Genomic DNA, 17,323 nt, shown 5'->3' with positions numbered 1-17,323 from the left:
CCTGCTCCTATTTGATCATTCTCCTTGTGTTGGAAGGTCCTGGACTATCGGGGAGCTGTGAGGTAATAAAGGAGAATTAATGAATGAATGAAAAAGTGATGCACACACACAAAATACTGGAGGAATTCAGCAAGTCAGCATCATCTATGATAGGACTAAACAGCTGACATTTTAAGAAAGGAAGGATTCCCCCTTTCCTTTCCAGTCCTGACAGATTACGGCCCAAAATGTTGACTGTTTACTCCCCTCCACAGAGGCTGCCTGACCTGCTAAGTCATAGCTATAGAACACTACAACACAGGAACAGGTACTTTGGCTCCGCCAGCAGTTTGTGTGTGGTGCTCAAGATTTCCAGCATCTGCAGAATCTCTTGTGTTTATGACTGAAGGTCCATTCATTTCCCAGAATGCATGGTCTGGGTTGGAAAATGAACATAAAACCTGCCCCAACATCATCAGGAATTCAGTCCATGGTCACTGATAGCAAACTGTGATACAAGGGGCAATGATGGAGGTGTCATACTCACGTGCTGCTGCTGTCTGTCATCGACATAGAGTCATCTGTCATGACATCACTGTCATTTGCGCTGCTTGCAGGAGCAAAGACATAGCTAGACTGAATGTGATAGGGATTGGCATATCCATTCCTCCCATATGATCTGAAAAGGACAAGTTAACTATTAGTATTTTTTGCAGAGGGTTGTAATGTCTCACACATTTCACGGGAAGGACACAATTTTAACATCCAAGATATCTAATCCGTTTTGAGCTGTGCAGTGATGGTAGTGTAGTGGTTAGCATTACGCTTTACAGTACAGTTGACTCGTCATTGCCTGTAAGGAGTTTGTATGTTCTCCCCATGACCACATAGGTCTTCTCCAGGTGCTCTGGTTTCCTCCCACAGTCCAAAGACATGGTGGTTGGCAGGTTAATTGGTCTTTGTAAATTGTTGTGATTATGCTGGGATTAAATCGGGGGATTTCTGGGCAGCGAGACTCGGAGGGCCAGAAGGGCCTGTTCCATGCTGTATCTCAATAAATAAAAAATAAATAAATAGACTGTGAGAACTGTGTTCAGTCCCAATCCAACTGAAGTGGATTGGTACAGGTATTACAAATATTAGCTTTATTTGTCACATGGGTATCCAAACGTCAATGAAATGAGTTGTTTGCATCAACAACCAACATAGTCCGAGGACTTGCTGAGGCAGCCCATTTCCAGCACTAACATAGCATGTTTACAATACACTAACCCTAACCCGTACGTCCTTGGACTGTGGGAGGAAAGCCACAAGGTCACAGGGAGAGCGTACAAACTCCTTACAGACAGCGACAGGAATTGGACCCCCAGTCACTGGTGCTGTAAAGTGTTAAGCTAACCACTACATACTCTATGCCCTTAATATCGAGGTGGGGGGAATTTACCCTCAGTGAATTTAGTTACTGGTGTGGGCTTTAGGTTCAGCTGTGGCTTCCCACATTGAAAGAGCTAGCTGCTAGGCTTCAGAAATGAAGATTAGGTGAGGATCAAATAGGACACGCCACGGTTACAGAATATTCTCCGAGGACTGCTCTTTTGAAGAATGTGGGAGACAGTATCAACGAGGCAGAATGGATGGCACTGCTAGGAATGACCAAGGTTTGAGCCCATGAATTCCTAGTTGGGCCTCTAATCTCAGCTCCTGACAACAGGTGATTATGGTGACTATCAGGATTTTGGCCAAACTATCCCAATTTTCTTTGATTGTGGGGGTAATGGAATGGGAATTAATCTGTAATATGTCAGCAGTCAGATAAACTTCCTGTAAACATGGAAGGTATTTCAACTGTTCTTATTACACACCAAGGTCTGGCCAGGATGGGGACACTGTAAGTGTTAGTTGATATTCTACTGTGTTGTTGCATTCACTAGGCTAGGATTTGTTCAGACTTTACTACATGTACAAAATACTCAGAAATGTATATTGACTGTCATTATGTGGTAGAATGTAATTAGTGTGTAATATCCAATACCTGCTGACATGCAACTGTGTACAGTGCACTGATTGTAATATTATACTGACCATCTGAGTTATAGACAAGGTAGACGTCCAGCGATGGGTGCACTTAATTAGAATTAGCATTAGTGCACAGATAGACTAAATCAGAATCAGGTTTATTATCACTGACATATGTCATGAAATTTGTTTTTTTTGTGACAGCGGTACAGAGCAATACATAAATTACTGCAAGCTATAATAAGAAATATAAATAAAAAAATAAGTAGAGCGAAATAGGAATACACACAATATGATGGAGGAACTCAACAGGTCAGGAAATTAATAAACAGTTGATGTTTGGGCTGAGACCCTTCTTCAGGACTGGAAAGCAAGGGGGAAGACGCCAAAATAAAAAGGTGGGAGGAGGGTTAGCATTCGGTAGGCATCTCTCCACACCCTCCTCTCCATGACCCACCCTTTCCTCAGTCAGTGCTCTCTGTCAAGTCTTCTGCTTGAAGGGGTAGGGGCTTCAGCAGAGGGGGAGGGAACACATCTGGGCACAGAAGTCCAAAATATCCAAGCAGTTCAATAACAGAAAAGAAACTTCCATGAAAAGTGAAAGAAAGACTTAATCAGTCTGAAGTTTCCTACTTTAATGGAGGAGCAGTGACTGGAACTGGAAGTCTGGAGTCAGAGAGGTGCTGTTTCCGCACAGTGAGTTTGAGAATCCAAGAGCAGGCCACATTTGGAGTATCGCAAGCAGTCTTAGGCCCCATGTCTGCGCTGGCACAGGAGGGCATCCGGGAGGTTTACGGGAATGAAAGGGTTTGATAGCTCTGAGCCTGTACTCGCGAGAGTTTAAAAGAATGAGGGGAGATCTCATTGAAACCTATCGATATTGAAAGGCCTCGATAGAGTGGATGTGGAGAGGATGTTTCCTGTAGTGAGGCATTCTAGGACCAGAGGGCACAGCATCAGAAGACAAGGACGTTCCATTAGAACAGAGATGAAGAGAAATTTCTTTAGCCAGAGAGTGATGTACCTGTGGAATTCATTGCCACTAATGGCAGTGGAAGCTAAGTCATTGAAACAAATAACATATATCACTGTTTTGGTGTATGTGTGATTAATAAAGCTGATCTAATTTTTGCCTATGTAAGTAGATAACCTACAGCGGTGATGTTAATTAGGGCAAATTGGGGACAACTTTCTGCCTCTCTACAAATTGCATTGTCGGATTATTTATCCGAGAGGGCAAATGAGCTCTCAGTTTGAAAGTCTGACACTCAATACTGCACTGAAGGATAAGCCCAGATGTGGTTCCAGTCCTATAACATTTTTCTCAGATGGAATTGTGTTATGGGTTAGATTGGATTTATTTGTCACATGTACATCGAAACATACAGTGAAATGCGTTGTTTGAGTAAAAGATCAACACATTCTGAGTATGTGCTGGGGCAGCCCGCACTGCACTTCTTTCAGTGCCAATATACCATGCCCACAACGCACTAATCCTAACACGCACGTCTTTCAAATGTGGGAGGAAACCAGAGCACCTGGAGGAAACCCATGCAGTCACGGACAGAACGTACCAACTCCTTACAGACAGTCAGGAGACTGAACCCATGTCACTGGCTGGCGCTATAACAATGTTCTGCTAACCATTACATTCCCATGACTACAGCAAAATCATTTCCAAAGAATGAATAAAAGAAACAATTCCTGGGATGTGGTGAGCCTCTGAACAAACACGTCCACCAGGGCTGCTTCTTGTGCCAACAAGGTACAGTTCAATTAGAAAGTTAAAAAAAGGGAGGAAATGTTCCAAGTATATCCCAAGCCTCTCCCACACTGATTGTACAAGTTGTTAATCCTTTATAGTCAATGAGCTGACATAGCAAAAGTGTTGACTTGCCTGGAGACAGCTAATCAAACTAAGCTACCACTCAATGTTGTCACTGAACAGGTTTATGTGATAAAGGCACATTTCTGCCTGGGAACTGAACAACTGTACTGTTGATTAAAAATCTTCCAAAGACATCAATGATGGACAAGTAATAATCACTGTAAATGTAACCACTGTAAGGACAGATTCTTCCCAACCTCTCTGTCTCTGAAACACAAGAGATTCTGCAGATACTGGAAATCCAAAGCAACACACACATAATGCTGGAGGAACACGGCAAGTCAGATAGCAATTTGTAGAAATTAATAAACAGTTGATGTCTTGGCCCAAGATGTTGACTGTTTATTCACCTCCATAGATGTTGCCTGACCTGCTGAGTGTCTCCAGCATTTTGTGTGTGTTCCTCTATCTTTTATAGGAGTTCGACTTTGACAGAGACCAGAATTCCTAAACCAATAAACTTCGTTCAGGTTTTGTGCCAGAACCTCTATGACACCGTCAGTATTCTGACCACTACCACCAATCACCATTCAATCTTCCAGTCATCCAGCTTTTCTTCAGCCCGACTGCTGCAGATGGTTAGAGTGGGCTGTCGTGCACTCTCCAGCTGACCAACCAATCTAATTCTTTCTGTGGCTGCAGTACGCAAGACAAGCTTTCCACTACATCTCAGAACATACGACGCATTGATAAATAATAAATCTATTTCAAAGTAGATAGACCATTATTCATCTTCACCAGCCAATGGTGTTGATGTCTCATCAGCCAATGAGAAAGGTGTAAGTTTCTGACTGGGTCTCCAGCTATATTGATAACTAATCTCCCTTCTATACTGATTTGGGCTATCATGTCAGCCAAGGGTTGATGTGGAAAGTTTTGTCCTCGGCCAATTCACAGGCCCAGATTTATTCGATAATGGTCCCCTCGTGCACTGGGAACTCTCCTCCACAGCATTTTTGACTGCACTTTTTTACTTTTAAGGTTCAAATTTACCACATACAGTGAAATGCGTCATTTGCATTCACAGCCAACACAACTGAGAATATGCTGGGCCCACAAGTGTCGCTACACATTTTGGCACCAACATAGCATTCCCGCCATGCCTAGCAGAGCAACGCAGACCACAACAAACTTGTGTAGTTTAATCCCTCTATATAACACCTTATTGACCTAGGAGGATGATCCCACGACTGGTTCTTCTCCATTGCTACTTTCTAATGACTGGGTTGTTTAGGCAGTGCTTATTGCTTCTACAATGGGGGGCAGGTACAACAGAGAAACACAGCAAGGAAACAGGCCATTCGGCCCAATGCATTCACACTGACCAGTAGGCACCCCAGCTTCCAGCTCCAGGTCCACAGTCCTCTATAGCACAGTGACCAGAATCCTCAGTGAGATACTTGTACAGACGCACAGTGGAGAGTATCCTGGCTGGTATTAAAACACCAATGACCAGGAGCAAGAAAAGTCTACATAAAGTGGTGGACACAGCCAGCCCATTACAGGCAAAGCTCTACCCACCAAGCACATCTATAAGGAGCAAGAAAATGCACACGTCTATCATGTTCACAACCATCAGGCTCCTGAACCAGCATGGACAACTACACTCCACAATTCTGAACAGATTCCTCAACCTACAGACTCACCTGCAAGCACATTACAACTCCTGCTCTCAGTATGATCTAAATATCGATCTACGTATTTGCACATTGGTTGTTAGTCAGTCTTTATGTATAGTTTTAGATAAGTTCTTTATTTCCTGTAAACACCTGCAAAGAAATTACTCTGTGGTGACAGAACCTAGTTTGATAGTAAATTTACTTTCACTTTGATATCTTAAATGCTGTCAAACACACCTCGCTCACCACAGTCTCAGGCACTGGGTTCCAGGTAGTCACTTCTCTGAGTTAAAGGAAAGGTCCTCTCCCTCAAATGTCCTTGAAACTCTTATCTTTGCCCTAAGTCCATGCTCTCCAGTTTTATCAGCCTCTTTTATAGTCTACCCTGTCTACACCACTCAAAATTTTATATACCTCAGTGTCTTAATCTTTTCTGCTTCAGGGAACACAGACTCAGCCAGCCTCCTGCATCACTGAAAGGCTCCATTTCAGGGCCGTCCTGGTGAATCTGCATCCCTCCAGTAAATCCTGATGAATCTCTGTTGTCTCTCCGGTGAATCCTGGTAAATCTCTGTTCTCTCCAGTGAATCCTGGTGAATCTCTGTTGTCTCTCCGGTGAATCCTGGTGAATCTCTGTTGTCTCTCCGGTGAATCCTGGTGAATCTCTGTTGTCTCTCTGGTGAATCCTGATGAATCTCTGTTGTCTCTCCGGCGAATCCTGGTGAATCTCTGTTGTCTCTCCGGTGAATCCTGGTGAATCTCTGTTGTCTCTCCGGTGAATCCTGGTGAATCACTGTTCCCTCCAGTGAATCCTGGTGAATCTCTGTTCTCTCCGGTGAATCCTGGTGAATCTCTGTTCTCTCCGGCGAATCTTGGTGAATCTCTGTTCTCTCCGGTGAATCCTGGTGAATCTCTGTTGTCTCTCCAGTGAATCTCTGTTCTCTCCAGTGAATCCTGGTGAATCTCTGTTGTCTCTCTGGTGAATCCTGATGAATCTCTGTTCTCTCCGGTGAATCTCTGTTGTCTCTCCAGTGAATCTCTGTTCTCTCCGGTGAATCCTGGTGAATCTCTGTTGTCTCTCTGGTGAATCCTGATGAATCACTGTTATCTCTCCGGTGAATCCTGGTGAATCTCTGTTGTCTCTCTGGTGAATCCTGATGAATCACTGTTGTCTCTCCAGTGAATCCTGGTGAATCTCTGTTCTCTCCAGTGAATCCTGGTGAATCTCTGTTGTCTCTCCAGTGAATCCTGATGAATCACTGTTGTCTCTCCAGTGAATCCTGGTGAATCATCTCTGTTCTCTCTGGTGAATCCTGGTGAATCTTTGTTGTCTCTCCAGTGAATCCTGGTGAATCTCTGTTGTCTCTCTGGTGAATCCTGGTGAATCTCTGTTGTCTCTCCAGTGAATCCTGGTGAATCTCTGTTGTCTCTCCGGTGAATCCTGATGAATCTTTTCTGCACTCTCTCCAGTACTGATATATCTTTGTCTGATTAAACTGATCAGCTCTTTAGGTTATAAAGGAGTGATGGTAGACAAAGATACATTAGGGACATTTAAGAGACACTTAGGTGAAAGGAAGGCAGTGGGCTATCTGGGTGGAAGGGTTGGATTAATCTTGTTATAAGGTCAGCATTATATTGTGGGCCGAAGGGTCTGTACTGTGCTGTAGTGTAGATATTCATAAATCAGCTCAGCTCACTGCCTCTGAACACAGCAGCTTCCTCTTAGACGACACATGTCACCATTTCTCAACAATAAGCATCAGGACCAGAGTCTTGTATGGCAGGTACCATGGGCACTAGACCCCACCCCCAGAGTCTTGCATGCTAGTTACTGTGGGCAATAGACCCCCCCTCCCTCTCAGTGTCTAGCATGGTAGTTACTGTGGGCAATAGACCCCCCCTCCCTCTCAGTGTCTAGCATGGTAGTTACTGTGGGCACTAGACCCCACCCCCAGAGTCTTGCATGCTAGTTACTGTGGGCAATAGACCCCCCCTCCCTCTCAGTGTCTAGCATGGTAGTTACTGTGGGCACTAGACCCCACCCCCAGAGTCTTGCATGCTAGTTACTGTGGGCAATAGACCCCCCCTCCCTCTCAGTGTCTAGCATGGTAGTTACTGTGGGCACTAGACCCCACCCCCAGAGTCTTGCATGCTAGTTACTGTGGGCAATAGACCCCCCCCTCCCTCTCAGTGTCTAGCATGGTAGTTACTGTGGGCACTAGACCCCACCCCCAGAGTCTTGCATGGTAGTTACTGTGGGCAATAGACCCCCCCTCCCTCTCAGTGTCTAGCATGGTAGTTACTGTGGGCAATAGACCCCCCCTCCCTCTCAGATTCTAGCTTGGCAGATACCACGAGCTCCCCCCACCCTTTCAAGGACATTTTCAAAAGCTGGCATCCATCATTAAGGACCTCTCCACCCGGGACATATCTCCTTTTCATTCAGGGAGGGGTTGCAGGAGCCTGAAGACACACACTCAATGGCTTTCAAAACAGCTTCTTCCCTTCTGACATAACATTTCTAAATGGCCCATGAATCTATGGAACACCACGTCGCTATTTTGAGTCCTGAAGAGGGGCTTGGGTCCAAAACGTCGACTATTTATTCATTTCCATAGATGCTGCCTGACCTGCTGAGTTCCTCCAGCAGTGTGTGTGCATTACTTCACTTTCAAATTAATGTTTGTTTATTTAGCAATAGAGTGAAAAGTAAACCCTTTGAGCCACACAACCCCAGACAAACCTAATCACTGAACAATTTACAAATTCCCTTTATGTATTGCACTGTACTGCTGCCACAGAACAACACATTTCATGACATATGTAGGTGATAATAAACCTGATTCTGATTTAGTCCAACTGTGTACACTAATTCTAATTAAGTGCACCCATTGCTGGACGTCTACCTTGTCTGTAACTCAGATGGTCAGTATAATATTACAATCAGTGCACTGTACACAGTTGCATGTCAGCAGGTATTGGATATTACACAATAATTACATTCTACCACATAATGATACAGTCAATATACATTCATTTTGTACGTGTAATTTTCCATAATGTCTGAACAAATCCTAGCCGAATGAATGCAACAACATTGAAGAATATCAACTAACACTTAGTGTCCCCATCCTGGCCAGACCTTGGTGTGTAATAAGAACGATTGAGATGCCTTCCACATTTACAGGAAGCCTATCTCCATTCCATTACCCCACACTCAAAGAAAACTGGGATAATTTGACCAAAATCCTGACAACCACCATAAATCTGACACCACCATTGATCAAAGCTGGAATCATACTGGCCTCCAACACCATATGGCAATAGAAATGGAACAAACTTGCCCCACATTACCAATGTAAAAATACCCAGCAGAATCTATCTATGTGCCCGATGTGACAACTGGGCCCTCGCAACAGAGACAAACTGTTTCAAAAGTTCATAAATCCTTCCATGACCTCCACTCTCCTTGTTCTCCAGTCACCTGTGATCTTCGAGTTCCTCTAATTCTGGCTTCTTGTGCACTTCCCCTTTTACTTGACTGATAGCTGGGCAGTAATAAGACCATAAGCTATAGGAGCAGAGTTGTGACATACAGCTAACCAAGCCTGCTCTGCAATTTCATCATGGCTCACCCATTCTCCTGCCTTCTCTTCATCACCTTTGGCATTCTGATGAATCAAGAACCTATCAACCTTTGCTTTAACCCAATGACCTTTTGCAAGTACTAATTGCACAAGTCTTTCTAATAAGTGTCCCATGAGTTTTCATAGTGGACTCTTTTCCAAAACCTATTGAGAATCTTCTTAATAGCTGCCACTTTGTTGTTCATTGTGATGACATGGTTGTGAACCTGTGGCTTCAAAGGATTTTTTTCACCAATGTCCGCTGATGTTAATAACTGAAATCACTTACACCAGACTTGGGGGCTCAAGAATGTGGCTGCATGTTCTGGCTACTTCTTCCAAAAGTCCTGGTCCCTCCCATTCTCCTCAGTGTCTTTGATGAGGCCAAACACGCTTGATTTAAGTGACCAACACGGCTGTCCTGATGGTCAGCAGCACTTGCCCTGAATTGAGTGGCTCCAAGTCCTTTGTTCCACTTGGGACTGACTTACCACTTTCGACCTCTGAAATAGCTCAGCTCATTCTCTCACAAGGACTTTCTCCCTGCCCTATTGTGAAGCATTCTGCTATTTCACCAGTGATGGGGGGCGGGGGGGGGGGAAGCTGAGAGAACGTCAACACCACTAAGATATCGGAAAACAAGAGGGTATGGCAGGGCCCCCTCTCTCTGAGAGGCTGACTGCAGTGTACTGTTGGGAGTTAACAGCATGACTGAAGTCTTAGGACGCAGTACAGACTGACCTTTGGCAAAGGCCTTCTTTCAAAGAGCAGATATTCAGGCACAGTTGGGATTATATTCTTAAAAACCATGCTAAGTTTCTCTCAGATAAAGAAGGAAAGAGGAGGTTTGGGGGAGAGTACAGAAACCTACCTGTGTCAGAAGATGCACACGAAAGAATTCAAATCTTGGGGCTAAATTAGTTCCACACGCCTCTGATGGGCACTAACTTACAACATAAAAGAGAAAGAGCTTTATGAAAGATTTTACTGTCTTGAATCAATCACTTCAAGTCAGAGAGTGCCAGTGACATCTCTTTGTCCTTTCCGGAGCCTTCTGAATCAAGGAGGCCACAGTCTTTTGGTCTTTATCACTTTGTACTGAGTAATGGCCACGTAATTTGGAGTTCAGAGACAAAAAAAAACCCTAGACTGATTAGAGAGGGGGAAAAAGCAACCTAATCCAAGGGTTTGAAACATCTGGAAGTGAAAATTGCTCAGAAGAGTTCTCTGAAATTTGTTTTTACGTGCCACCATGTATGTACATGCAATGTAGAACATACTCCTTCAAATATACAAAAGGTCCCTCAGCTTTGCCAATCCAGTCACCACAGCAACCCTGGGGAAGGAGAGCAGAGGGGATGGAGGACAAACATTGCATTGCCAACCAACACCCTCAGTAAAGAACCTAATCCACGTATTGGTTCAGAGGCTTCACTTAAGTCATTTCTTCCCTTTTAACCATAAAGTTCTTTCTCAAAGCTGACCATCTTAAGCAAACTGATTAAAATTGTTTTCCTGCGATTATACTTTTCCAACGTGACCACATTATGCTAATTGTACACAGATGGGTTGAATGTTTCCCTGTTCAGCATCAACTTGACTAACAGAAGGGTTAATACCAGCAGTGGCAGCCTTCACTGGAGATTTTGCAATGACATTCCACAAGAGATGAATATTGCCAAGTGTTTGATGCATATAGACACTGCTTTCAAGCCAGGAACATGATGTTTCCCAGACCATTCTTACCCTGTGTCCCAATGTAAGGCCAGAGAAGTCCATTGGTACTTGCCCTGATTTTGCATGTGGTAACACAACTTGCAGCAAAAGTTGTCCAAATTCTGACAATTATCCAGACACAATGCTGCCCTTGCTTGTAGAGACTCTCATCCTATTGCCCACCCACTCACCTCCCATCTCACCCCCTCAGACTCATACCTCCACCATCTCACTCACCACTTCACCCTCTCACACTCATCCCTTCAACCCCTCACACTCAATCCTTTGTGCCCCCACTCACCCCTTCACACTCACACATCCACCCCTCACATTCACACCTCCAACCCCACTCACCCTTCACCCCCTCACACTCAGTTTCACTGACTCACTCATCTTTTGCCTCCTCACACTATCCCCTTTGCCCCCTCACACTCAATTTCACTCTCATTCTCACCCCTTCACTCTCACACCCCTTCAAACTTACTTTTACTCTCTCACTCATTCACCCCTCTCTCACTCACCCCTCCATCCCCCCATACTCACTTTCACTGTCTCTCACACCCACACAAGGTCACTGTCTATGGGCCCAATAACAATTAATCAGATCCAGTGTCAGTACAACAGGCCTAGGACACAGGTGTCGCTTCCAAGTGCCTGATCGGCCCCCACTTTATTATACTGTTATGATTTAAATGATACACGGCGCCAGTGCCCTATTTTCGAATCACCCGGGTCCCTGTCACTTTTCAGGTCAGATTCTGCTTTTCAGCGCCGCCTATCCTCCGCCGCTGGAGAGCAGCTTCTCTCATTTGCCTGATAGGTGGCAGATGTATTCGGTGAGAGGGATCATTAAACGTTCACCCACAATAAACAGCGCGTCGTTAACCCTCTTGGGTCCGGGGTCTCTCTTACCTGAAACATTTGCCATCGGCTGGTCGTCCCGTGTTGACGGCCCGCGACCCCCGGTCGCTCAGCCCCCCTCCCGACGGGGTGTTCTTGTCCTGAGACTCGGGGCAAATCCACTCCTCCTCCTCATTCAGCGTAGGCAAGTAAGCACAGACCACTTGTATGCGGGACAGTTCGGAGTTCCCGACAAACAGAGGATTCTCCCCGCCGGTCCTGACATACTGAAGGTAGATGTCCGAGGTCAGGAACATCTGGTAGCAGTTTTCTTCCATCAGGGTCTGAATCTCGTTCTGCGCCTGGTCAAACATCGAGGAGTCGATCTGCTGTTTCCTGATAGCCTCCGTGATGTAGTACTTGGTGGCCGCCTTGAGCTGCCTGGATACGGCGCTATTCTCCACGTATCGCTTGTGGATAACCTTGGCAAGTTTCAGGGTCTTGGGGTCGGCCACATCCATCTGCCTGTAACCTTTGCAGGCGAACCAGAAATCCAGCGTGTCCACACGTTCTTCCCTCTCCAGGAAGGCGCGGAAGAGTTGCGCTCCGTCCTGATCGCCCAGCAGCGAGTTCAGAGACTTGGTCCAGCGGCTGAGCGGAGAGTCGGGGGAAGCGCTGCCCTCGGGCTCCCCCAGCTCGTCGTCCTCCCTCCTGGGGGCCGGGTTGACCGCCGGCTCCTTTAGACTGTGACCCTTGCCGGGGGTGTGCGGTTGGCATCTCTCTCCTTCCTCCCCCGGCACCGGCGGCCTGGGAGCATCTGCTCTGAAGGCGGGCACAAGGGTAGCGACGTTCATAGCTCGGGAGCCGAGACTACACAGCCTCTGTCTCTGTCTCTCTCTCTCTCTCTCTCTCTCTGCAAAGCGTTCACTCAGCGGGGGATGACAGGACCGTCTTCCGTCTGCAATGGAAAGTATCGATTTAATGGAACCTGACTTCAAACAGGATGAGCAACGAAACACACACACACACTTCACACGCACACAAACACCACACACACAGATACACACACTGACACAAACACACGGACTTCACACGCACACATAGACACGTACAAAGACAGACACACATACACACAGAACAAGCGATCTTATTTAATCCCGTCTTTTGGCCCAGAGTTATATCTTGAAGTTAAACAAAAACATTTAAAATGTTTTGAAAGTTACTGAAATGTGAAGGAAAAATGAAGGTTCTGCCTCTCGATAAAACTCTTTCCCAAACTTTCGGTGTGTAAGATATAAATCAGGAATATCAGGAGTTGGTGCGAGTTTAGGTTGCACAGACCTTGAGCATCTTGGACTCCCCCCCCCCCCCACCGCCTCGTTCCCCGTGGTATCAACAAAAACCATCCCCTGTCCTGACCTCCCCCCCACAAGGAGCTTCGACATAAATTATAAACGCCTCCCCCCACAACATTAACATCAGAGAAATGCAAAACTCGTCCTTATAAAGGAGACTACACTGAGCTTTGATCGTCAGACACCTTCCCCCCATCGCACACACAGCCCAGGCGGGGACATGTGGAACTCACGTCTACAGCTACACTCCTAAAGTATAAATAATGGAAAATGATCTTTGCAATGACGGAGGCAGACCCAGGCCCGGTGTCAGAGGTGAAGCGGGCGCTCGGCCAGACCCAGCTTCACTAGCATATTTCAAAGGGTTCCTCCTCTGCTCGCAAGTTACAGCCGGAGCCATAGAGAGCGCCCCACTTTCTCTCCAAACCCCCCCCCCCACCCCCCGCGGGCTGAACACCCGGGTTCCAGGATCCTGTCACCCCCTTCCTCACAGCGATCCCACCCCACTCGGAGGGGTAAGAGCAGGTTTAAGGGAGGGGGCGGTAGAACGGTAAAAGAAAAAGGCAGCCCCTCTCGAAAATGCATTTTAGCGATACCCCTTCCCCCCCCCCACCACCACCACCCCTCTCCCCAGAGACCCACTCTGATCCTCGCTCAGATGGCCACTAGTCTTCCTCTCTCGGACTCTTTTCCCAGTATCGCCACCACGGCCCATTCAAACCGTCTCTCCAGTTCAAAGGAATGTCAGTAAACATCAAAAGACGCCGCGAAGGCCACGAACAACGCAGAGACTCACAACTTACCATAAATCCATTCCTTCGCCTCTCAAACAGACGATTCCTTCCTCTTTTTCGTTAGACAGAACCCCAAGAATTTATTTTACAGCGAGTGCGTGTAAAGCAAATCGCGGTGGGTATTTTCGTTGGCAGAATTCATTTGGTTTATTCATGTAAAGCGTGTTCTCTCTCGTTCCCCTTGAATCCCTTCTTTTCGGTTCCTCCTTTACCTTTAACTCCGTGACTCCCCGCTCCAAATGCCCCCCCGGCTATTCCAACACACATGCAGAAATCTGGAGCTGCGGTTTAAGTGTGAACTTCAAAGAGATCAGCCGATCATCGAATCCAGCAAGAGAGATAGCGACCAAAGAAGCAGGCAGCGTCCCGACAGACAGCCAGGGGCGCGGGCAGCCGGCAAATGGGGAACAGGCTTCCAAAAACACGGGCCGCCACTCCGGCAATTAACACCCGCGATCTTCTGCCCGCCGCCGTGCCAGGGATTTATAAACTTTCCAGGACCTTATCAAAGGGAATCCGTCCTCAGCCAACTCCCTGGGGGTGGAGACGTCAGTAGTGACTAATGTACCGCCCCAATCGCATTATCCTTGCGCCGCACAGTTGCATCATAAACTTTCATTCCTCGCTGCAATGTGAATTGACACTTAGAGCTGTTCTGATCATTTTTTGATGTTGGTTCTCCTCGCCCAGCCGCTGGACCGGACTCCTTAGGAGTTTTTTCCTCTTCTCGGATTTGCATTTATGCACGCAACGTGTGGCTGTTTTTTTTTACCACATAAAAAATGCATTTTCAAACTCCGTCACGGCGATAGGCGTAGAAACTCCGGGCGCTAAGATGAAGAGGCCTTGTGCGGGGAACCGACTGAAAGCCTGTCGGGCCATTGAAAACTTTCTAAGTTTTGCTTGGGGTTACTTTATTACATGAATAATCTCACTCCATATTTACAAATGGGAAAAAAATAAATTAATCGCAACGCCCTTCCACAATTATAAATACACACTTTTTTTTTAAAAAGGCAGCAATTTCGATGTTTCCCAGAGAGTAAACATTGAAATGGCAGCCAGGCAGTTTTAGCATTGTTAAAACGCGGATCTGCATATCAAAGTTTGCAGAACGCGTTAATGATGTTCTTTCTTTTTGTTTTAAGGATAATGTCAGGGAGCCGCACATGAAAACCATCTGTACAAATCATATTACTAACCAAAGAATTGAGAAGTCTGTTTTTTATATACAAAAGCAGTTGTTGCCTTTGATGCAGGTCTAGCGCTTTTTAAAGGCAGCAGGACTTCAAATGCGCCGAAAGTTTGAGACACTGCTGCCAACGATTTCAGACTTTTCAAATATCCGAATATCTCTGAACACCACCAGCCTCGATTTACCAGTAACAAGAGGTCACAATGCAAATGAGCCTCAGAGCCTTAAATGACATTACATTATACTATAAAACTGCAAGAATTGGTAAAAGTATCCATCCTAACCGAGGTTTTAAAAGTGTGTAATCAATAGTGATCTAATTTAAAATATAAAAAAGGTAGTTAATAACTGAAGCCTGTAATTTATTAGGGGAGGTAATTTTAGAATCAGTGAATACTGCCCTGCTTTGAAGTCGCCCTTTTAATGTCTGTCACGTGGGTTTTATTGGACTGATTGTATATTTGTAATCTTTTCTGTCACTGTTAGCTGCAGACTTTAATAACATACTAATCTTGCATGTGGCCTTTATTGAAAAGTTGACTAAATGCAAGTTTGTAAAGCTGAGTGCTAAGTTCAACAGAACCGTGCTCCCCTACAACTTTAGAGCATTCCAGACGTTTGCAAACACTAAATTGATATTTTAACTTCCTGCAACTAAAACGTAGTCCCTGCATTTTCTCTGAAAATAATTCTAAATATTCAATATCAGGGATGTTTTCTGCACGGATGAGGCGATGGCCCAGTTTCTGGTTGTTGTAAAGCAGTGGGAAAGGAGACACTGTCCCTTTAAAATAATTATCTGTGGGAGATCGGAAGTGGTTAGTGAGGGGAAAGGCTTCTCTTGGTAAACAGCAGCGCTCTCTCAGGACGACAGCCAATCAAACATTAACTAGGCAGCCTAGGTTTACAACCAGTACCATCGGGAGAGGCCCTGTAATCACAATGCAAATACTCTTATTCATGCATAACCTTTCATTTCTGCCGACTTTCCCTAGATTAAAAGAGCGCGCATTCTTTGGTCTCTTGTGCGTTGGGTAGGGAGGGGGAAGAGAGGAGAGGCTGGCCGCAGCCGCTAGGGCAAACGCTCTGGGCGGTAGAAGCGTGCAATCGAGGCCGCTGCCGCCTCCTGTAAACTCTCCAGGCCCTGGATAGAGAGATGCTCTGGATTTGCTCAAAACTGCTTCGGATCTCAAGCCCAGCTTCATTAACACAACTTATTATGTTTTCAACACGCTAAAGATGTTTCTTTATCATTTACATATAGTTATTACTTTGAACATATTTCACGGTTAATGGCACACATGCATAAACATACCATCTATTGTTCCAACCGTTTTTGAAATAACTTCCAACTTTGTAAAATCATTATTTTGTTACAGTATCCCAGGTTCTGACACTCCTAATTCTCTCCAGCCTAAGAATCAAAGTAATTATTATTATCTTTAGGCATTCCTGTTGCAAACGTTATTGCACCTGCTTTCTTTCACAGTATATTGTGATGTATAATGAAAGCAAGCAGGCCTCAGATAATACCAGGACACTTTAAGTGTGACTATCCTAGTGTTTTCACACCAGGAGCAGTGGGCTTGTCTGCAGTGTAATTGTGAGGAAGGTTAGTCAGTGGATTTACCAAGCCTGTTGAAACAAATTTCAAAATGACAATTATTCCTCTGAAGTCCTGGGATGAGTGGTAGTTTTACATCAGGGTGTGGGTGTGATAAACTATCTGCTTCAATACAGGTTTAACACATTGACTGCAGTGAGCTCCTCACTGAAAGTTCTGTAGAATCATTGGTTACTGACTGCTCTAACGTCAGCTGCTTAAAAACTCTTTCTGGCTTCCTAGAGCAGCTTTCAATATCCTAACTGGAGCATTATTTTCCTTTGTCCAGCTCCTGAATGTACAGCCCACTTGGATAAGGTTGCCTGAGGGGCATCTGAGCCAGATCGTGTCTTCCAGCAACCTGGCAGAACTCAGTAGTTTGGTAACTTCACTCACATCAACGCTAAACTGACTCCACGACCTATAGGCTCACTTTCATGAACTCCACAACTCATGTTCTTAGTACTATCTATGTGTTATTTCTTTTGCATAATTTGCCTTGCCCGTTAGTTGTTGATCAGTCTTTGTTTATGTGTGTTTTTTCATAACTTCCATTGTATTTCTTTATTTTCCTGTAAATGCTGACAAGGAAATGAATATCAAGGTAGTATATGGTGATATATATAAATTTGCCTTGATTTTGACTTTGATGAGACATCAGAGCACTTGAATTATTTCATATCTCTACT

The 17,323-nt window shown here is 45.3% G+C and overlaps 1 protein-coding gene across 3 annotated transcripts in view; it reads right to left on the bottom strand.

Moving 5' to 3' along the window:
• Positions 1-14,362, bottom strand: part of axin2 (axin 2 (conductin, axil)) — a 39,070-nt gene extending 24,708 nt beyond the window's left edge. For 2 of the 3 annotated variants that reach the window (XM_073026403.1, XM_073026404.1), the window contains exons 1-3: positions 13,685-13,765; positions 11,760-12,645; positions 527-658 (exon numbers count right to left, since the gene is read on the bottom strand). In XM_073026403.1, coding sequence (XP_072882504.1) covers positions 527-658; positions 11,760-12,645; positions 13,685-13,757 — 1,091 coding nt within the window. In that variant the 5' untranslated portion in view covers positions 13,758-13,765. Of the gene's footprint in view, positions 1-526; positions 659-11,759; positions 12,646-13,684; positions 13,766-13,845 lie in introns of those variants that run through there. The other variant, XM_073026405.1, reaches the window with a different exon arrangement.
• Between the last annotated feature and the right edge of the window lie 2,961 nt (positions 14,363-17,323).

Source organism: Hemitrygon akajei, chromosome 22, assembly GCF_048418815.1.
Source record: "Hemitrygon akajei chromosome 22, sHemAka1.3, whole genome shotgun sequence".
In the NCBI taxonomy this organism is placed as follows: Eukaryota; Metazoa; Chordata; class Chondrichthyes; order Myliobatiformes; family Dasyatidae; genus Hemitrygon; species Hemitrygon akajei.
The sequence above is the reverse complement of the archived record's forward strand: the minus strand, read 5'-3'. Positions and strand labels throughout refer to the sequence as shown.